General features: G+C 40.3%; 2 protein-coding genes across 5 annotated transcripts in view; both read left to right on the top strand.

The window, feature by feature from the left end:
• The window catches only part of LOC120747114 (vitamin D3 hydroxylase-associated protein-like), a 37,237-nt gene that overhangs the window by 2,534 nt on the left and 12,830 nt on the right, over positions 1-21,873 (top strand). Inside the window, exons 5-16 of one of the 4 annotated variants that reach the window (XM_040052766.1) lie at positions 335-541; positions 626-666; positions 2,505-2,629; positions 2,757-2,882; positions 2,978-3,075; positions 3,249-3,348; positions 3,541-3,584; positions 3,680-3,719; positions 3,795-3,903; positions 4,196-4,341; positions 6,904-7,059; positions 21,765-21,837. In XM_040052766.1, the coding sequence (XP_039908700.1) occupies positions 335-541; positions 626-666; positions 2,505-2,629; positions 2,757-2,882; positions 2,978-3,075; positions 3,249-3,348; positions 3,541-3,584; positions 3,680-3,719; positions 3,795-3,903; positions 4,196-4,341; positions 6,904-7,026 (1,159 nt within the window). In that variant the 3' untranslated portion in view covers positions 7,027-7,059; positions 21,765-21,837. Of the gene's footprint in view, positions 1-334; positions 667-2,504; positions 2,630-2,756; positions 2,883-2,977; positions 3,076-3,248; positions 3,349-3,540; positions 3,585-3,679; positions 3,720-3,794; positions 3,904-4,195; positions 4,342-4,841; positions 5,692-6,903; positions 7,320-21,764; positions 21,838-21,873 lie in introns of those variants that run through there. The other 3 variants (XM_040052763.1, XM_040052764.1, XM_040052765.1) reach the window with 3 other exon arrangements.
• On the top strand, positions 13,068-21,809 carry LOC120747116 (vitamin D3 hydroxylase-associated protein-like). The gene is made up of 15 exons (XM_040052768.1): positions 13,068-13,588; positions 14,973-15,086; positions 15,669-15,809; positions 16,141-16,274; positions 16,412-16,618; positions 16,710-16,750; positions 16,863-16,987; positions 18,241-18,366; positions 18,447-18,544; positions 18,775-18,874; positions 18,967-19,010; positions 19,117-19,156; positions 19,232-19,340; positions 20,238-20,371; positions 21,613-21,809. Exons 1-15 carry the CDS (start codon positions 13,364-13,366, stop codon positions 21,733-21,735), a joined length of 1,761 nt encoding a protein of 586 aa, XP_039908702.1. The 5' UTR covers positions 13,068-13,363; the 3' UTR covers positions 21,736-21,809.

The following is a 21,873-nucleotide window of genomic DNA, read 5'->3' as shown; positions in this document are numbered from 1 at the left end:
TCAGCCTCCTAGATGCACCTATGGCATAAATTTGAAAATCCGGGTAATTTTTAGAAAAGCTGACCTATGACCTTAAGGTCGAAGTCATTGAGATTCAAAGTCATCCAAGATTTTTAGAAGATACACCAATTCGAAATTCCTATGTCACCTCACTTAATTCTGGAGTTATCACATTCACAAACTTGGGTATCCACTCTGCCCACCTGGAGGGGTGATGACAATACCCCATCTGCCTTTTATGTCTGATGTGGTTAAAACTCAGTCAGTTGTCTTTGCTATTCCACATGTGCATAACATGCAAAGACTTCTCACCTTCTTGTCTGTTCAAATTCAGCTGTGACTGCAGTAATCCTATCTACGGGCAGACTGTGAACCCTCATAACCCCCAGAAGACCTCTGGAGGTTCAACTGGTGGGGAGGGGGCTCTCATCGGGGGAGGGGGCTCCCTGCTTGGTATAGGCACTGATCTAGGTGGCAGTATCCGTATTCCTGCATCCTTCTGTGGAATCTGTGGTTTCAAACCAACTGCGGGTCGGCTCAGGTGGGTCTCATTCAGTCAGTTTCCTCGAAATTTATTATACATTGCTGAGAAAAACTTTTATCTCACCTTTTGTGTAATGATTAGTTCACAGGGAGTTTGTCCAACTTATAGAGGGCAAAAGTCAGGTAAGTGACATATCTACTTAGTAGGGGTGCAACGATACACAAAATTCACGGTTCGGTTCGGTTCGATACTTTGGTGTCACGGTTCGATATTTTTTCGATACAAAAAAAAATGTTCATGCCTTTTTAATTTGTCATTTATTAAAATTATAAATATATATTTTAACTCAAAAGTACAGTTTTTAAATTTAACCCTAACCCTTGTGCATGTTTTTTATTTTGACAGCGAATGCGCACCTGCGGACCACTTATGTGCAGCCCTGGTTATTTAGCTCATCATATCGCAGCCACAGAAATTCTTTTGTCCATGAAACCATAAAGCTGCACTTTCTTTTTGCCTTATAGTCTGATTTGTCATAACTTCTCCGTTTTGTGGTAAGCTTTTCTTTGGCTGTCACTTCTTCACCCTGACCTGTCTTATTTGGCTCAGCAGAACTAAAATATATATCCTGCTGCTTTTACACGCTCACTCACATAAGCTCAGCGATTCTCTGCGCGATCAACCTCTCACATGTTTAAGCTTGCTGCGGGAGATTTCACTTGTCATGTTTGCGTAGTAAGCTAACGATTGATAAGACGATGTCAGAGGAATTGGTGCACAAATTATCATCACTCACAGATCAGTGCTGTCGCTCTCTATACACAGTTCGCACGATTGCAAAGTGAAAGCAAAAAAACAAGCGCAAATTCAAACGCGATTTCAATATGTCACATATTGACAGTGGCTCACCGATGCCAATGACATAATTACCCAGCTACATTTCTGAAAGAATGCAAAAGCATTGACATATATTTTTCCTTCCTACGATAGGCCGACGGGCAGGGCAGAGATAGATTTTGGTAGCCCGACTGGAAAAATCGCTAGCCCCGGTACGTCGGGCTAGCGATATTGCGAGCCCTGTATCTGATTGAGGAATCACTCATCTTTGGAAAAGAGAGTTTATTACAGAGAAATGGCTCTTTCCAAAATAAAAGCTATACTATCCGCTTCTTCTGGGCTATATTCTCAGCAGCATATTAAACATATCAGGTCCCCATAAGGAGAATCATGTGCTAACGGCTGTCTAAATGACTCGGGTAAAGTTTGTAGCATGCATGCTTGTTGTTTTTGTCTGCTTCCACTTGTCTTTGCACTAGGATGATGTCGGCGTAAATGTGCAGTCATATTTGTTGTGTTCCCACTAGTGCTGTCAGGTAATCTCGTTGAAATGACCTTAACACCACAACACGGCAAATCTCCGTTAACGAGCTACCCCTGATCACCCGTGCATGGGGCTAGACGGCCAACACGTTAACGAGCTAACTGCGCTAACACACTAGTTCCCACCAATTGAGCATTGCGTGGCACATCCGACATACTGTTTTACTTTAGTCCATGACGCGCTTACCTTCAGGGTCATATGTCACATGAAAACCAAAATAATTCCAAACGCCAGATCTGAATGAGGTTCAATTTGCCATGTTGCAAGGAGACCTTAACTTCTGTCTCGCTAGCTTGCCCTGCGCTCTTCCTTCTGACGATGCTGTCTGTGTTGAGCGCTCAGTGGATCTGCGCTCGACAGTGCAGCCTAGGCGGAGTAGTCGAACACAGATTCACTGAGCGCTCAACACAGACAGCGTCGTCAGAAGGAAAGTTGATAAAATAAATTACAAATTTTGTATTGTTCAATACATATGCATACCGAACCGAAAGCACTGTATCGAACGGTTCAATATCGATACGAATATCGTTGCACCCCTACTACATATATACAGAGTCAATATTGGGATACTGATAGACAGTCCTGGGAAAAAACAGTCTGTGAATTTTGTTTACTGCTTCTTGTTTCATGTTAAACTAGTGCTATCTTCACCTGGACCCATGGCAAGAGATGTGGACAGCCTGGCTCTGTGCATGCAGGCACTTCTTTGTGACCACATGTTTTCTTTGGACCCCACTGTTCCACCATTACCTTTTAACATGGAGGTGTGTCTTGTACTGTGGGATTCATGTCACTTGTTGATAATCCTTTGTTGTAATTGCCTGTGCATATATATGCATAAATGGTCTCATTTCATGTGAGCATTAAAAACAAAAAGTGATTCCCTCTTAGAGATACAGAACCACCAAACCTCTAAGGATTGGTTGTTTGGAAAACGATGGCTACATGCATCCATCTCCAAGCATGGCCCGAGGCGTTAGAGAGGTGAAAGCTCTGTTAGAGCAAGCAGGACACACAGTAAGACACACACACACACACACACACACAAAAACAAAAACATATAATAATCATTTTCAAGTCATGTTTTTTAATGTTGGCATTTGTTTCTCTAGGTGGTCCCTTACCATCCACTGAAGATGGATGAAATTTTCCCTGAACTAATGGTAAAGGGTTTTTTAGCAGATGGAGGTACCAGCCTGTTAACCAAACTGTGAGTTTTTTTCTTTTAACAGTTTAGTTAATAGGTTTTTAATACCTAGAGATGCTGCCATTGTCTTCTTGAGCACACGATGGTGTTGACTGGTTTTGAAACTATTCCATTAATTAGTTAAGTATCTCAAAATAGGCTTTTTTCTTATGTGCTAATGAGCCCTTTCTTTTTAGGAAGGGGGGACCCGAGGACCCTTGTCTGAAGGGACAGTTTCATCGTTACCGTCTTCCTAAGTGGTATAAGACAATCCATTCATTTCTGCTCAAATCTAAGGTAAGCCCTCCAATTCTGTGACAGACACATACAAAAATAGTCAAATAGATGGTCTGTTTATTTAAATCACCGGATTGAGTGATTTAGCAGAATAATGCATATCTATCTATCTATCTATCTATCTATCTATCTATCTATCTATCTATCTATCTATCTATCTATCTATCTATCTATCTATCTATCTATCTGCAGTCTCCTCGTGTCTCTGCCAACATGAGGGCTCTTTGTGGAGTTCGGTGAGAAAGTATTCTTGAAATGTTTTATTTGTACTTCATCCTTTGTTAGATTTTCATATTATACATGTTCTAGGAATGATATGCTTCATTTTTAGATCTGTTCCTGAGCTGTGGAAGCAACATGCTGCTGTTGAGGTACTGTCAGCTGATGATGCATGGTCACGTATGAAAATCTGAAGATGAAATTGAGATTTCCTGTGTTTTCTTTAGGACTACATTCAAGAGACAATAGCACATTGGAGGAGCTGCAACATCGATGTACTACTGTGCCCTGTGATTGGACCAGCCTACAACTTGTTTTACTGTAGCAAAATTCCAAGTATGATACACTCAGTACAAGTGACAACATAGTGTTCTGTTTATCACAGTTTGTCCAATTTCAGCCACAAAACACTTGTTGATAAACTCCCTGTTAGAGAATGGATAATTTTTTGTGATTTTGCATTGAATCACAGCACAACTTTGACTCTTTGATTGTAACTGCTTTTTTTAACATTACTTTGGCAAGAGCAGCCTGACAGCCTGGACAAATAAATTTCAATATTAATTATTCTATTGAATATTAATAAATATTCTACATAATAATATATTTATATTTTCTGTTATTTCAGCTGCTATTAGTTACACAGTTGTCTACAATCTCCTTAACTTTCCTGCGGGTGTAGTCACTGTTTCCACAGTGACCGCAAAGGATGAGGAGGAACTCAAGCACTATAAGGGCTGTTATCAGGACATGTGGGACAAACTCTTCAAAGAGGTAGGCAACATGTACCAGTGAGATAAGACTGATTGAAAACATAGTCACTCGTCAGTTTATTTGGAATGCTACACAAAGATGTGATTAAAAACATACAGATTACCAAGTAGGGATGGGAATAGATAAGAATTTAGCGATTCCAATTGCAAATCAGTTCTCTGACCTCATTGGGTTCTCATTGGCTCCACTTTGAGAACCACCATTTCTAAGCAGCGTATCAAAGACATTACACTCATGCAAATTAATTGCATTGTGTGAGGTCAAATGTTTCTGCCTGTTTGAGGTGTATCAAAGTTGGTGTCATTACTCAAAAAAGAGAAAAAGAAAGAGGAAAGTAACACATGCCAGTGAGGGATGACTAATTGAACACATAGTGTAGTTTAAGCTACTGTGACAGCAGGTTTTCCTGCAGAAATAATCTTCTGGGAGACACAGATGTAAAGCTTAAACTATAGATAATTTATTATGGCTAGATGAGAGATATCATGTCTCCAATGTAGCACATGCTTGGAATACCTCACCCAGAAGGTGTCCAGAAGGCATCCTAATCAGATGCCTGAACCACCTCAACCGGCTCCTTTCAATGTAGAGAAGTGACAGATCTACTCTGGCTTCTCTCGGATGGCTGAACACCTCACACTACTTCTAAGGGAGAGTCCAGTAATCCTTTGGAGAAGGCTTGGATCTGCGATCTTGAACTTTCGGTCACAACCCAAAGCTCATGACCATACTCCTCCCTGACTCAAAGTAGGCACTCCGTCCTTTTCTGGCTGAAGACCACAGTCTCAGACTTGGAAGTGCAAATTCTTATACCCACCGCTCCAGTTAGAGCTGGATACCACAACCTGATGAAGCCAACAGGAGCACATCATCTGTCAAAAGCAGAGATGAGATTGAAATGAGTCATGCAGGAGTTGTTTAACTACATCAGTCAAGTGAGGGTACCAACCGTCTCAACCAGTCAGTGAGAACTCTAACATACAGGCAGCAAGACTGTAGCCACTGCCCATAAGTTTCATACATTACATTCCACCTCCTGCACGTGAGGGGCCTACAGGAGGGCTGCAAAGTAACTTAAATGTGAAAGTAAGGTTGAAGTGGACAGTCTTACTCTGTATCTGATTTATATGAATATGATAAATGAATGAATATTAGCAGATTATTTCAATTGTGCTGTTGTAGACACGGCCGTCAGAGTCATGTTCCTATTACACCTCTGCGAAGATTAAAAAAGGTTTGTTACTGCAATTTAGACCTCTGGAAATATAAAAGAAAGAATATAAAGTACTAAATAGTTTTTGTTTTTCAAAATCAGCCATTCTCCATTTTGCCAATTTTATTTATATATATATATATATATAAACATATGAGCGAAAATTGAATAACAGCTCACGGCGGTCTTGAGTTCTCAGAATTTGCTCTTTGAGCTCACGGCTCTCCAACGGGAGATTGAGAGACCAGTGTCGGACTGCTAGAACGGCTTTGAAATTCACGTAAGTTGTTCGCACTAAAGGAAAAAAACACCATCATTTCATGTAGCTACCATTTCGGCAACAGCTGTGGTCTCAAGGCTGGAGCTGAACAAAACAAATTCTCCCGGATAACGGACGGTGTTTAGACTCTTCCTCCCCTATCCTACGGAAGGCCACCTGGGTTGGCTGGAAGACTGTTTACTTAGCCTGGCAGGGCAAAGGATACTCTCTCAGCTGAACTCTGGACACACACAGATATACATTCATCCCCGCTCCCCTTCCAAATGCCTTCAATGCTTATCCCCTCCCAATGCAGACGGTGGATCACAGGGAACCAGCGCATATGCTGCAGGCCTGGATGCGCTGTCTACAGTGGCTGTCTCTCACCTTTTATCCATCCCTGTTGCTTGTCATGTGTTTCTATGGTGTATTAAGAGTTTTTCATGCGCTATGCGCTGAGGTGTTTTTTTTCTGTTCCCAAACTGATCTCCCTGTTGGAGCTCAGTCTTGGGGGAGTTCTTTTTTCTCCTTGTCTTTCCTGATGTTGTGCAATTTTCCATTGTTCGGTCGCTGCTCGTGTAGCTGACCGGCCAGCTACCCAGCCTGACCTGTCTCCCCAATGTGATGTTTGTCTATTGTATGTACGGTCGGCAAAGTCAGTCTCTTAATCTCCCCTTGGGGATAAATAAAGTCTTCTGAATCTGAATCTCGGTTGTGGGTAACTGCAACTGACAAATAAAGGCTATCTCATCTCATCTCATCTCATCTCATCTCATAAAGAATGTCCAATAATGGGCAACCCTCCAGTGCTTTCGGAAAGGTCATTGCCCAATTTGATCCATCCTACACAGAACCAAGAACTGAACCAGATCAGACTATTGTGACTCCAGAATTTGTCAGTGTTTTGTATCATTTCCTTGTGGTTCTGTCATTTATTGTCTCATCTTAGTCTTTTTGCAGGTCTTCTGGCCTTGCACTTATACACAATCTGTATCTGAAATTCCACAGTTTGTCAGTAGGTGAAGGCAAAAGACTGTGGTACGTTCAGCTGCTGAGCGTTAAGTGACAGGTGTGTTTTTTTTGTGTTCAGGCAGTGACTGGAGGCGAGGGTCTGCCTGTGGCGGTCCAGTGTGTTGCTCTGCCGTGGCAGGATGAACTCTGCCTGCGCCTCATGAAGGAAGTGGAACAACTGGTCAAACAGAGCAAGAAGTAAAGCTGATTTCATTCTGAGTCTCACATGACTTGAGTTTTCCCCATAAATGCTATTTAAATGTGTCAAAGGGTTGAGCATCCTCTGCACTGCCAGTAGGGTTGACTGGGGTTGGTTGTCACACTGTTTCACTTGCATGCATTGTTGATGATTGAAACCCTTATATAGGATTGGTTGTCACGAGTTTTGGGCTTTGTTGTCACTTTGTTGTAATTATCAAGTGAGCTTCAGTAAAAAAAAAATGTACAAACAAAATGTAGAACTTTTTCAATTTTTTGGAATTGAATTTACAGCATGTAATAATGTAGCCAAAAAAACACCAGAAGAGAGCAGCTTCCACATTCCACGACTGTATTTTGAACTCATGTATTATTGATATTATTGAAAAAAAAGTTCCATAAGTTCCATATAGCTTTTAGAAGACAGGCTTTTTGTTCAAAACTTCCCAACAGGTAACCTGAGCAGTAGTGAGCAAGGCAGTTTAAACGTGAGAATTAAAACTGACTCAACTGCTCCATGTTTTAAGTCTTGATGCACGCTAGATAATAAAGGTTTCTCCGTTTTAGGGTTGCTAGTCTTGATCTAGCAACCCTTTAACTTAGCTACTCAAGTCAGTCATGACGAATGTATACCCCTTGATAAAAATATGACCTCTATAAACATTTTTCAATTCAATTCAATTTTCAATTCAATTTTATTTATATAGCTCCAAATCACAACAACAGTCACCTCAAGGCGCTTTATATTGTACAGTAGATCATACAATAACAGATACAGAGAAAAACCCAACAATCATATGACCCCCTGTGAGCAAGCACTTTGGCGACAGTGGGAAGGGAAAACTCCCTTTTAACAGGAAGAAACCTCCGGCAGAACCAGGCTCGCCCACTTTGCACCAGAAAGAAGAAACCAGCGGATGTCGCGCTAAACAACAGCAGCACGTTTAAGCTTGATCAGCTGTTGTTAGAATTTATTTAATATTCATTTCTAGAATCAGCTGATGTTTGCTGGAGCTACAGCTGTAAAGCTGCTGGTCATGATGTCGGTTTGTATATGTGGTGAGAGGGAAACATGAAGATGAAACCAGGAGATGTCCTTACTGAATCATCAGAGCTGAACAGGTGATGGAGAAACAGGTTTACCTTTTAGGTGACATGAATGAACTGAAGGGAAGTTATGAACTGTTTCTGAGAGACAAATAACACCAGGATCCTTTTTTATGTAGCTGACAGCTGGTAACTGTGCAGGGGCGGGTCTAGCAAAGTGTTGCCAGGGGGGCAGGTAGGGCCTTAACAGGGAGAGGGGGGCAAAAGGAAATACTTTTCTTTCATATTCTCATTTACGATGTCTACCTTTTAATAAATAATTATCTGAATCTTACAACCGAAGTTTTTATCTGATGTAAAATGTATAGAAATCCATTATTGTATTCAGTAAATATTAAGTCTAGTATATGCCCTAGTAAGTTATGGTATTCTTTCCTTTGTTAAGATACCATCTGTGCAGTCTGCAATTCTGTTGAAGAAAGATGTTAAATCTATTTAATTACTGGAGAAAAATAATAGATTTCTGTGCATTTGTTTTATACGTGCATTAAATTAAAATCGGTTTTGTCAGTAAAGCATCTTGAGGCAGAGGGTGGGGGAGTGGTTCCCTATTTTTCTTTCTTTTCTTTTTTTGCTGGGAGTTGGCAACCCTATTAGTGAGGTATATGTAATTATAAATTAGGTTGTTTTATAGTTTTGCTAAGTACTGTTTAGAATACCAGAATAGGGAGGATGGTGTAGGTTTAAGTTTATTATAAAGGCTTTATGGCTTTTCCTATAATACCATGGTGGGCCGGTAACTAGTCAAAATGCCCGGGCTGATTTTTTGTCCCAGTCCAGCCCTGATCAGCTGTGTTGGATCAATGACACATCTAAAACCTGCAGGACACCGACCCTCGAGGCCTGGAGTCGCCCACTCCTGCTGTAGACATTAAAAAGTCCATAGGAGAGATGGTAGCTGATTAAACAAGTGTTATGAGATAATAATAAAATGCAAAGATTAGTGACAGTGCTTGAAACCATAAGGGAACAAAACTGTGAGAAATAAACTTTTCTCTGCCTGTGGATCATTCTTGCCTCTCTTCCTCCTTCCATCTCCTGATCTCATCTATCACTCTCCACTTGCTGTGAATCTGAGAACAAGGCACAATTTGCTATTACATTGATCTATTATCTAATTATCCACACTCTAAAACTCTTGCACCTATAATTCATAATAAAGTAATAATAGAAAAATGTTATAGAACCAAAACATTGCTGGTGTGTTTATGTCTGACAAAAGGTGTGGCAAAGGGCTGGGGGACCTGAAGTACCACTGACAGCCTAATTGGATAGCACCACATGCTTCATTGCCTGGGGGGTGTTTCATGTTTGTTTACTTGGCTTGTATTAGTTGGTTATATGGCAGCCATTTTATTTTCCCCGTGTGTGTCATTTGGTTTAGCTAAACCAGTATTTAAGTATGGAGTGCCAGGACTGCCATAATGCATTAATTAAATACACCATTAAATAATTAATTAAATGTGGCAATAATTAATTAAAATTGGAATTAATTAATTAAATAAATAGTTATGACACATGTAATTAATTAATTATTGACACATTTAATTAATTATTTATGGATTTCACATTTTAATTAATTATTGACACATTTAATTAATTAATTATTGACACATTTAATTAATTATTTAATGATATATTTATTTATTTCATTTTGGCAGTCATGGCGCCTGGCTCTCATCATGAAATAATTTTATCTGTCAGCCTCACCCATCAAACTCAGGGGGCGGGGTTAACGCTGATCGAGTCAAAACCATTGCTTTGGCCTGGTGGCCATTGTTTCTAGCACACAACAACCGGCATGTGGAAGCTAACAGAACTGAACTTTGAAAAACCCTGTTTGTGTGTCACCAAATACTGTTTTAATATTTTTTTAGCCGAGAATGTAGTGGTTTAATCTTCATGTGTCTGGTCGGTTTGTCAAGATACAGCCTCTTTGCAAAAGTGCTTCGATGATTTCGGAAATGTCTGCCCAGTCTCACGGCAAAGCGTGGGATAGACCCGCTCGCCTCGCAAGCAATCCCACCGACAAAGCGCAGGCCCCGGTACACAGCTGTAGTAACCCCCGCTGACTTCTTTTACTGAGGTTATATTTATCGGTGTTTTATTTCCTGATGTTCTTATGTGTCCTACGTGTTTCAGTCGCAATTCTGAATTATAACTAACATTAAAAACATGTTTAAGGAGGAGAGAGAGCAAATAAATCTGTTTAACATCTGATCTTTGGGTTTTTGTTCAGTAATCAGCGTGACCTGTGTATAAACGCATAAAAGAGATAACGTTGGTGTTTCTGTCATGTAGTAACTGCTGGCTTTAACTGTACAAAGGTTGTTCGACACTATGAAACACATACAGACTTCATGATGTTCGGCTAATATTTTTATAGTGAATATTAATCATGAGGGTAAACGGCCCTGTACACCACGGAGCGAGGTCAGCATATCCACGATATCCACGATATCCTCAGCTCCATGAGTTAACACAAAGTTTCCCAGCTGACTATCTAACTGCCAACTATTCCAGAGACGTGAAAATATACAGCATAAAGAAAAGTGTAAGAGACTCAGCAGCAGATTAGAATAACAGTTATACATTTAATAAATCACCAAATGAATCCAAGAAACGAGCCAACCTGTTCCGACAATTTGAGTTTGTATTCCCTCAGCCGCAGACTCGCTGCTGTTTAAATGTTTGAAAAGGAAGATTAGATATAAAAAAACGTCAAACATAGACTCAGTCTGCCTTCACATTTGATATGAGGCCAGCACGTATAGTGGCTGTGTCCTGTTTTAAGATCATACATGTAAAATTGTTGTCTGACCTCCGTTGATCCAGCCGCTCAGAGTCCGTGGTTACCATGGTTACTGCATAAGCAGCTATAATGTTAACAGCTGGCACTGAGGAAACCTACCGGCAGCATGGGTGTTTATGTTTTTCATTGCAAAAGAACTGTCTGAATGGTTAACTGAAGTTAACTTGGATAAATTATAGTTAAGGAGTTTCACAGATAACACCTACGTGAGCGACTGTTCACCTGAAATCAGCAGGCTATTACTGAAATACACGTGCTATATCATAAACTATGATATAAATAGGGAGGTCCTATTAACATGTTTAGTTTTAAAGGACACCTTCCTGCCTTTAGTCTCCTTCATGAGCAGTATTAGTTTTCTTCTAACATCCAGAAGTCTGCACCATGTGTTTCATAGTTTGTAACAAGCCTTTGACAGGTAAACATAACATGACCGAAAAAGCAAAAAAAAAAAAAAAAAAAAAAGAGAGTGTTGACATAAGAAGAGAAAATGCTCTCAATTATGGAGACAGGCAAATGGTTCATTTATGTTTGATGTGTGTTTATTCCTCCCTAAATATCGTCGGTGAAGTTTGCCATGCACGTCAGATTTTCCTGCGCATTTTTATACCTCTGCCAACAGACAGAAAAAAAAATCACATTCTAACAGACAGCTGGTGCTTAGAATACAGTTGAATAACTATTAAAAAACAGATGATATTTAGATGATAGTTCAGTCTAACACATGTGCCAGTGAACCATTAAACGTCTGTGAAACTATGCAGTTATGAAACGTAACATTAACCTCAGCCAAACCGATTTGCTCAGTTGTAAATAAAACAGCGAAGTAAACGTGACCCGACAGACAGAACCTGAGTGAATGAAGTCCAGCGTTTAACCACTGAGAGCTAAAACTCAGCTGAGGTTTCAAAGCTGTGTGCCGGTGATTGGACATCAGCCGCTGATGAAGCTGCTTCGCCTATAAAGTGCTCTGTAAGGAAACAAGCTCCAGCAGCTCTGCGCTCGGGGAAAACACTATATTTACTTATCTTGTGCAGAAAAATGCGCTGACATTGCTTTATATCGAGTACCGGCTGCCCGGTTAAACTGTGACTATCACCAGGTAATGTAGGCGTGTTTCTTGAATTAGCAGCAGGTGTTAAACAGCTGACAGATGAGGAGGAGGATGCATGCAGGTAAACTGAGGGTCTGTTGAGCTGATCGCTGGTTTCGTGAGAAAAATGTCAGCTCGTTCTTTATGTTACAGAAGCACAGAGACACAAGACCAGGCGGAAAGAGACGATCGTTCGGTGAAAATGAGAATCTGCGAATGCAACATGTGGAACACGGAGAGTGGAATATGTAAACAAACCGGTTAACGTAACCCCCTGGGTGCACTCTGCATGCTAATTGTTAGCAGAGCTAGTGAAATCTCTGAAAACATCTGAGCACTTTTGCAAACATGTTCTATGTTGACAACCTGACCAGACATACGTCGCGACATTCGCGGCTAAAACACTGTTAAAAGTGTAGCTGGTGACAGAAAAATGGGTTATTTTAAAACTACACCACCACCATTGCTGCCTGTGATTTGATCTGCATTCTGGGATACCTGGCTGCCCCAAGTCTACACAAGCAATCGATTATCTAGGATCGACCTGTTTTGACTTACTTTGCACGGCAACCAATCAAATGTTAGAGAAGCTGCATGGGCAGCGTTAACCCCGCCCCCTGAGTTTGATGGGTGAGGCTGACAGATAAAATGATTTCATGATGAGAGCCAGGCGCCAGGACTGCCAAAATGAAATAAATAAATATATCATTAAATAATTAATTAAATGTGTCAATAAATAATTAATTAAATGTGTCAATAATTAATTAAAATGTGAAATACATAAATAATTAATTAAATGTGTCAATAATTAATTAATTACATGTGTCATAACTATTTATTTAATTAATTAATTCCAATTTTAATTAATTATTGCCACATTTAATTAATTATTTAATGGTGTATTTAATTAATGCATTATGGCAGTCCTGGCACTCCATATTTAAGTTCCCCCATTTCAGCAGGTCAGTTTATCTTATGTTTGTTTGAGGTTTTGTTAATTATTATCTTGAGTTTAGTCTATTGAGTTGACCAGGTCAGTTTATCTTATGTTTGTTTGAGGTTTTGTTAATTATTATCTTGAGTTTAGTCTATTGAGTTGACCTCTTTTATTGGTCTTCCTGTTTAAGTTTTGGCTTTGTTAAATATATCTTCATGTTTTTGGGTCAATAAAACCCCCTTTTTGAATTAAAACACCTGTGTCCTTTATGCTTTACTGCTTGGTCCCTGACAACGATTTAGGCACAACAGCGCCCTCTTGATTAGCATACTTAAGCCTGACTAAGGCCGACCTGTCCCGTTTAAAACTGGAGTTGCGGTGACAGGACAAAGATGCAAGCCTTGCAGAACATCCAGGATTTTCTCAAGGGAGTGAAGATGGACAGTCAGAGGGCGGCTCTGCTCACTGGTGTTGTCTGTGCAGTGGGATCTGTGGTTGTGTTGGTGAAAAAGATCAGCAGCCATCGAAAGGCAGAGGAAAAGATCAGGAGAGCCAAAAACAGGAGAGAGGAGAGCTTGCAGCGGGGAGAGCAGGCGGTGCTCCGATACAAAGAGTTGGTGAGAGTTCATCTTTAATTTAGGAGTTTTTTGGGGGAAAGTTTAACATTGGATTTTCTGCTTTTAGTTCGAACCTGACATAATTTATCAGATCACTGACAGCTTTTGTTGTCAGCAGGCTTACCTTGAGCATTAAAAAATAAACTTAGCCGACAAACACAGCGATAATAACCTACTGCTATTTCTAGATTGTCTTTTGCATTTACACTCTGTGGAGAAGTTATTTGAAACACCTTGCTATTACTGGGTTAGATTGCCTTTTCTTTTAAAGCCACCCCCCACCCCTCAAATTCTTCCTGGCAGAGATTCAACTAGTTGTTTTCTTAGAGTTTTGATCCAAATTGACACAAAAACATAACACAGTTTTGGTGAGTTGTTGGCTGTACATCCATAATGCAAATCTCCTATTCCAACACACTATAAAGGTCCTCTATTTGATTAGATTCTGGTGACTTTAGAGACCAGAATCAGAAGAAGAGTACAGTGAACTCAATAACACCAAGAAGAAGATTTGAACTTTGCTACATTAGTGCATTATCTTGCACTAATGTAGCAAAGCAGCCATCCGAAAACAAATACAGTCAGGTATTTGTTTTTTTCTTTAGAAGTAAATATGGTTTTTCTGTTATTCTAAGGAAACCCTTGCAGAAGCTACTTTTCTGCCCGTGATGTGATTTATAAGCATAATAAGAAATACAGGAGCCTGTAGATGTTCTTGTCGAGAAGCCACTAAACTTTTGAGTATATCGTTAGCTTCATAGCATAAGTGCCTAAGTCATTTTTTTGTGTTTTCGGAAAACAGACGGACAGGATGATGCAGCAGTGGTAGGGGAGTAAAGTTAGGCAAAAATCTCAATTTGACCAAAAAATGACTTAGGCACTTATGCTATGAAGCTAACGATATGTATATCAACATCAACAAGGCATTTTCAAAACTTCAGTAGATCAGTAGCGTTTAAAATACTGAGATCGGAACATCTGGCACTGACAGTCATGCCACGTTTAGTCACATAAATCACGTTTCTTCACAATTTTGATGAATCTGAGCAGGTCATCTTGAACATGCTTCCATGCCTAAATGCAGTGAGTTACTCAAAATTCTTTTGAGCAATTCATCCCTCTGATAGGTCCATACAAAAGTCAGTGCTCAGTTTTCTTGAGCCTGTTCTGGTTCTATTCACATTGTTGTCTACACAATTTACGATAAGTTTTTCCTTCTATACGTCTTCATTGCTGTTTATTTCATCATTAGCAAGCTGTCTTTTATTGAATTTGGTAGGGAGATGCAACACTGGCAAATAAAGAATCTTGATTCTGTAGATCCATACCGTTTTAGTTCTTTGTTGCAGCTTTTTTCTGACATGGTTCTTTGTGTGTCTTCTAGCATCCAACCACTGACTCTTCTTTCATCCTTGGCCTGTCTTTATCTGAAGTGACAAAGCAACTGAAGGAAGGCTCACTTACCCCCGAGGATGTGTTTTACTCTTACATGGAAAAAGTTCAGTGTTCAGCATGACGCAAAGGTTCACTGCCTAACACAGGAGTGGGCGACTCCAGGCCTCGAGGGTCGGTGTCCTGCAGTGTTTAGATGTGTCCTTGATCCAACACAGCTGATTCAAGAGGCTAAATGACTTCCTCAACATGTCTTGTAGTTCTCCAGAGGCCTGGTATTGAACTAATCATGTGATTCAGGTGTGTTGACCCAGGGTGAGATCTGAAACCTGCCGGACACCTGCCCTCGAGACCTGGAGTTGCCCAGCCTTGACCTAACATAACACAGAGCTTACATAATGGATAAAATAGAGCAAAAGCTAATGTCTACACTAAATAATCAATTTCATTTTCCAGTCTTGTATCAGTGTTCTACTTTAGGTATACTCTCAGCTAACTAGGTATTTCTTATTACTTACACTTGTGTCTTTGCTACGGTTAAGGTTTATAGACATATTTATGAAAGCAAACCAGATTCATGTGCCAAAGAAATATTTGAGTTTCCAAAAAGACTTTAATATTCCACAGAGGGCTTACAAAGATTGATATGTTTGTCTGAATCTGTCTGTGCTTGTTTCCTTTCCAACAGACTCTGGCTGTAAACAAAAAGCTGAACTGCTGCACTGAAATTTTGCTGGAGAGTTTGGACCAGCTGACAACTGTTGGCTCCAACAAGGATGGTCTCTTGTATGGAGTTCCAGTTAGCATCAAAGAAAATATTGCATTTAAGGTATTTCCCATCTACGGAAGAGGATTAGGACCAACGAAAAAAAAGTGGGCACGTCTTTTTTTTTCTTCTACTTTTCTCAGAATTCTGGAAAAGAAGAAGAAAAAAGACGTGCCCACTTTTTTTTCGTTGGTCCTAATCCTCTTCTGTACCCATCAGTATTAGTAAGTATGTTATAGAATAGAACAGAATGCTTTTATTGTCACTATACAGATGTACAATGAGATACAGAGCGTCTCCTACTCAGTGTAAACAGTACTGAGTATAGTATTCTTGAGCATCATAGCTCAGGTATTTGATGTAACATTATCATCTTTGTTTTTTCCAACACTAGAATCATGACTGTTCTTGTGGTGTGGTCATTAACCTGGACCAGCCCGCTGAAAAGGACAGTGTGCTTGTTCAAGTCCTGAAGAAACAAGGAGCTATTCCCTTTGTGAAAACCAACTTGCCTCAAGCTCTTTTGAGGTAAATCTTTTATCAGAGATTGACATAAATCTGGAGCACATTTAAATACTATGTGCACTTATTTAGTTGTCTTTGCCCATTACAAGTGTGCATAATATGCAAGGACTCATTACCCATATGTCTTTGGCCACATTCAGCTATGACTGCAGTAATCCTATCTACGGGCAGACTGTGAACCCTCATAACCCCCAGAAGACCTCTGGAGGTTCATCTGGTGGGGAGGGGGCTCTCATCGGGGGAGGGGGCTCTCTGCTTGGTATAGGCACTGATATAGGTGGCAGTATCCGTATTCCTGCATCCTTCTGTGGAATCTGTGGTTTCAAGCCAACTGCAGGTCGGCTCAGGTGGGTCTCATTCAGTCAGTTTCCTGGAAAATGATTATACATTGCTGAGTTAAGCATTTATGTTTGTTAACACCTTTTGTGTAATGATTAGTTTACAGGGAGTTCGTCCAATTTATCGAGGGCAAAAGTCAGGTAAGTGACATATCTACTTACTAAACAAAGTAAAATGTGATGTTACATAACCGCTGTAATGTTCCACAGTCTGGGAATATGGTTTACTGCTTCTTGTTTTATATTAAACTAGTGTCGTCATCTCCTGGACCCATGGCAAGAGATGTGGACAGCCTGGCTCTGTGCATGCAGGCACTTCTTTGTGACCACATGTTTTCTTTGGACCCCACTGTTCCACCATTACCTTTTAACATGGAGGTGTGTCTGTTGATGACAATTTTTGTAATTGCCTGATACAGTGGCAGTATAATACCCTTGTAAGTGGACATCAGGCCCTTGTAGTATGTAGTATTTTGGTCTACACAACCCAAAATGTGATGTCCACATATGTGGACGCCAGGTGCTAGGAGGTTAACCTGAAAGTTGAAGGTGAAATGAAGACTGTTCAGGATTATTTTACTGGACTTTGACCAGATAGTTAATGTTCAAACTTGTAAATTAATGAAATGGCTTATTGTCTTAACACACTTATTAAATGTATTAATGTCTTAGAATAAACAATACATTAATATTTATATTTAAAAACAAGTTAACTAAAGGCCATCTTTTCCTTTCTTCTTTGGCTCTCGGAGGAGGCGGGCACACTTTTTCTCCTCTCCCTTATCTTCCCTGCTTATGTCCTTGTCTAGTCTCGTGTTTTTTTTGTATTTTCCCTGAACACTCTCTCACAGTCTGTTCTCTAAAACCTAAAAGAGGAATTATGGATTGGATCAGCTGGTCTCTGAATGCAATTGACACCCCTTTCTCAACGAGAAGTTTGGGCTCGGGTGAGCCTGAGTGCTGAAGATATCTACCTATTCGGAACCATGGTAACAGGGTTCTGGCTGATTGGAGCTGGCTTGGCCCTGACTTATCGAAGAATTAAGAAAGCGGAACCGGCTGTTCAAACCCCCACAAGGCTGCCCGCTGGGATTGGAACGATGGGAGAGGCGTGAGTTTCTCAAAATGGTCTTATTGAGTCAGCACGGAGAAGATCTTGGAGAGGCTACGGCTGCTGTGAATACTCAGAATAAGATCTCTGGATACATCTCGTAAGGGCTAGCCCGGAATAACATCTCTGGATGTACTAAGATGACATCTCGGGGAGGCACACTGCCGTGAGTTCTCAGAATCGGCTCCTTGAGCACAAGAAATGACAACATCACAGAACGCAAGTATTGCGAAGCTCGCGGCTCTCCAACGGGAGATTGAGAGACCAGTGTTGGACTGTAGAACTGCTTTGAAATTCATATGAGCTGTTCGCACTAAAGTAAAAAATACCATCACTTATGCGGATACCCCTTTGGCGCCAGCTGTTTACACAGCTGTTTTGGCTGTTTACTTAGCCTGGCAGGGCGAAGGACATTGTCTCAGCTGAACTATGGACACGCACACACATACATATACTGATACTGCAACTGACAAATAAAGGCTATCTCACCATCTCATCTCTCAAAATGATTGACCCTTAGATATACAGAAGCTCCAGACCTCTAAGGATTGGTTATTTGGAAAGCGATGGCTACACGCATCCATCTCCAAGCATGGCCCGAGGCGTCAGAGAGGTCAAAGCTCTGCTCGAGCAGGCGGGACACACAGTAAGACGTCACCACACACACTGATTGCGGTCAAGTGTGTTATGTGAGCCATATGTCTTTAATATTATTTATGTCTTTAGTTTGTCCCTTACTGTCCACTGAAGATGGATGAAATTGTCCCTGAGCTGTGGCTTAGGGGCTTATTGGCAGATGGAACTACCACCCTGCTACAAAAACTGTGAGTTGGATCTTTTTTTTTTTTTTTAATAATTACTTAATATGTTCTTGTTAACTTACATCATCTAATAGCTAGAAATGTAATTTTTGTTTCAGCGCTAACCAGTGAACATCGCCATTCTGACATTATCTATAGGGCACATGGGCTTGTGCTTCTTTTTGGAACCATTACAGTAATTTCTCTGACCAGATTACTTTCCCATGTGCCAAGGATTCCTTTTTTAATTTTAGGGAGGGGGGACCTGTGGACCCTTGTCTGGAGCCACAAATTTTTGTATACAGGCTTCCTAAGTGGTTGAAGAAAATAATTTCATTCCTCCTCAAACCTGTGGTGCGTTGTTTCGTCTTCTGACAGATGTATATGAATTCATACATCAGTTTGATCTTGACAGTTTATTCTGATGAAACTTTTTTTTACCCCAGTCTCCTCACACTTCTGCCAGAATGAGTGCTTTTTGTGGAGTTGGGTGAGAAAGTATTCTTGATATTTGTTCATTTGTGCTTGAATCTCAGTTTCTTTGTTACATTTCCATGTGCTAGGAATTATATCCAAACGTGCTGCTTCATTTTTAGATCTGTTCCAGAGCTGTGGAAGCAACATGCTGCTGTTGAGGTACTGTCAGCTGATGATGTATGGTCACGTATGAAAGTCTGAAGGAAAAATTGAGATTTCCTGTGTTTTCTTTAGGACTACATTCAAGAGACAATAGCACATTGGAGGAGCTGCAACATTGACGTGCTGCTGTGTCCTGTGACTGGACCAGCCTACAACTTCTTATACTGTGGCAAAACCTCAGGTATGGTACACTGAGTACAATAAAACAGCATAGTCTGTGCGTCACTTTGTTTTCAACAAATTGTAATCTCAAGGTAAACTATAAGATGTTTAGTTTTAAACATAAGTCACAAATAAGATCAGAAATATTTTTAGGTGATTGTTAGTTTTCTAAAATGTACACGTTCCAGAGATTACAGCTTTCCTGTCATTTATTTTGGAAGAGCCATTTCTGAGAGATGCTAGTCTGTTACCCCTGAAGGATGTCAGCTGACATACAAAAAAACATGATGCAGAAAGTAGTGTTGATTTTGGGATCTTTTTGTTTTTACAAGACATTCCCTCTTAGTATTCAGTGAAGTCCCGAGGAAAGCGGTGCACTAAGTTTATGGAGAGCATTCTGCTGTGGTTCAAACCTGACACGGACAAATTTTTGAAATTTTGAACCGGAGCTGACTTTGTTACATTTGCATTGAAATATACACTGGGAGGTGTTGTGATAAGAAAGGCAAAGACAATCCAAAGCCCTGCGATGCTGAATAGAAGGCATTTGTCCAACTTGATGAAGGCTTTCATGGGAAAGTTGCAATTTCTTTCAAGCCAGATGGAGAGCAACATTCATCCAGAGCTGTTTTGTTTAAAGATTCACAAAGTTCCACTTATTAGTGCAGCCCTCCAAGGCAGTTGTAGTTTCACATGTAGCCCCTTGGGAAAATTAATTGCCCACCATTGCTATAGAAATTACTCAGTTAAGAGAATTACATGTAGATTAGAACATTAAGACAAATGGCAATGTGAATGCATTTTTATTAAAATTTCCAAATCATGAGTTGATGAAATGGCAACAAAATTTGTAAGGGTTAAAGAAAGAATTCTCTTTCAGTATTCTTCATCATTCAATGTTTTTTTTTTTTTTCAGTCAATACCAATTACACATTTGTCTACAATATCCTAAACTTTCCTGCCGGTGTAGTCACTGTTTCTACAGTGACTGCAGAGGATGAGGAGGAATTCGAGCACTATCCCGACAAATTTGACAAGGTTTTAAAAGAGGTAAGTGAAACATACCAGTGAGGGAAGACTGGTGAAATATATGGAGCTGGATCTACTGTAAGACTAGGTTTTCATGCAGGCATAATCTCTCAGGAGACACGGATGTGAAGCCTAAACTATAGATGAATTTATTATAGAATAAATTTCTGGGGGGGGTTTCAGTCACCTGCATCTTTCTGTCCTGGACCAGCCTGGCTTGTTAGTGGAAGTTAGCGCTCTTAGGTTTTCTAAAAGTGAGGTCATTTCTGAGCTTCTTTAACAGGATAGAACTGTGATGACCACGATAATGTTATGATGCCATAGAACTTACAGCTGTTGACCTGTTTCACTAATGTTAAATGTCCAATATGGGTGACCAATCAATAGTGTCAGTAAGAGATCAGTGGACCTTTTACTTAATGTCATTCCCCAAATCCTCTGTGTATTTCAAAATGGCAATTAAATTAATGCAACAGCTCTATATTGCAGCCCTGATAAGTAACATCATGTGAAACATTTGTGAGGCACGTTATTTTATTCTGAATGTTACCGATTGGGTAAGAGAATTTTTTTAAGTGTTTTCACAGTGTTGGTTGTTTATTCTAATAGTTGGATTGAGAAACCACAATGGGCACTCAAAAGCATCTCCACTAAATAACCAACAAATTAACAAACAGATGACCAAAACTTTGACAATATGTTTAAAGTTAAAAAGCCCTTAGACTGGGAACATTGAAACCAGCATTTTTTTTCTTGCATTTTATTAAAGAAAATGCTGTATAAGAGGTAGGGAAATCAGCTGCCTTTACATGACTTTACATCATGGTTCCAGGAGCATTTATGTACTTAGAGATGTCCAGTGTGGTGGTGGTGGGTATAATGGTAAATGGCCGGTATTTATATAGCGCTTTACTAGTCCCTAAGGACCCCAAAGCGCTTTACATATCCAGTCATCCACCCATTCACACACTGGCGATGGCAGCTACATTGTAGCCACAGCCACCCTGGGGCGCACTGACAGAGGCGATAATGATTAAACAGACTCTTTAACACCAACATGTAAAAGGCCCATCCATACACAAAACCAAGAAATGAAACGTATCAGACTATTGTAACTAGAAATATTGTCACATTCCTTGTTGCCAAGCAGATATACACACAATGTATTAGTAGTTTCAGAGTTTGTCAGTAGGTGGATGAAAGAGACTGTGGTGTGTCCAGCTGCCAAGCGTTAAGTGACAGGAGTGTGTTTTTGTGTTCAGGCAGTGACCGGTGGCGAGGGTCTACCTGTGGCGGTTCAGTGTGTTGCTCTGCCGTGGCAGGATGAGCTCTGCCTGCGCCTCATGAAGGAAGTGGAACAACTGGTCAAAGAAAGCAAGAAGTAAAGCTGCTTTCTTTCTCAGTCTCACAGGAGAGGCTGCAGACTTCAGAGGAGACACGTTAACTTGAGTATTTCCTGTAATAATGAGCTAATCGAGTCATAAATGGTGGATGAATCTTAGTAGTACAAGTACAGTCTATTC

This window comes from Simochromis diagramma, unplaced genomic scaffold, assembly GCF_900408965.1.
Source record: "Simochromis diagramma unplaced genomic scaffold, fSimDia1.1 OVJJ01000419.1, whole genome shotgun sequence".
NCBI classification, from domain to species: domain Eukaryota; kingdom Metazoa; phylum Chordata; class Actinopteri; order Cichliformes; family Cichlidae; genus Simochromis; species Simochromis diagramma.
This window is presented reverse-complemented; position numbering and strand designations above follow the sequence as displayed.

What these genes read in the sequence shown, in the direction of transcription:
- LOC120747116 (XM_040052768.1), top strand. Translation starts at nt 13,364, where the DNA reads ATGCAAGCCTTGCAGAACATCCAGGATTTTCTCAAGGGAGTGAAGATG. An exon ending in TTATCGAGGGCAAAAGTCAG is followed by an intron (nt 16,751 to 16,862) that starts GTAAGTGACATA and finishes ATATTAAACTAG; the next exon opens with TGTCGTCATCTCCTGGACCC. An exon ending in TCGAGCAGGCGGGACACACA is followed by an intron (nt 18,367 to 18,446) that starts GTAAGACGTCAC and finishes TTATGTCTTTAG; the next exon opens with TTTGTCCCTTACTGTCCACT.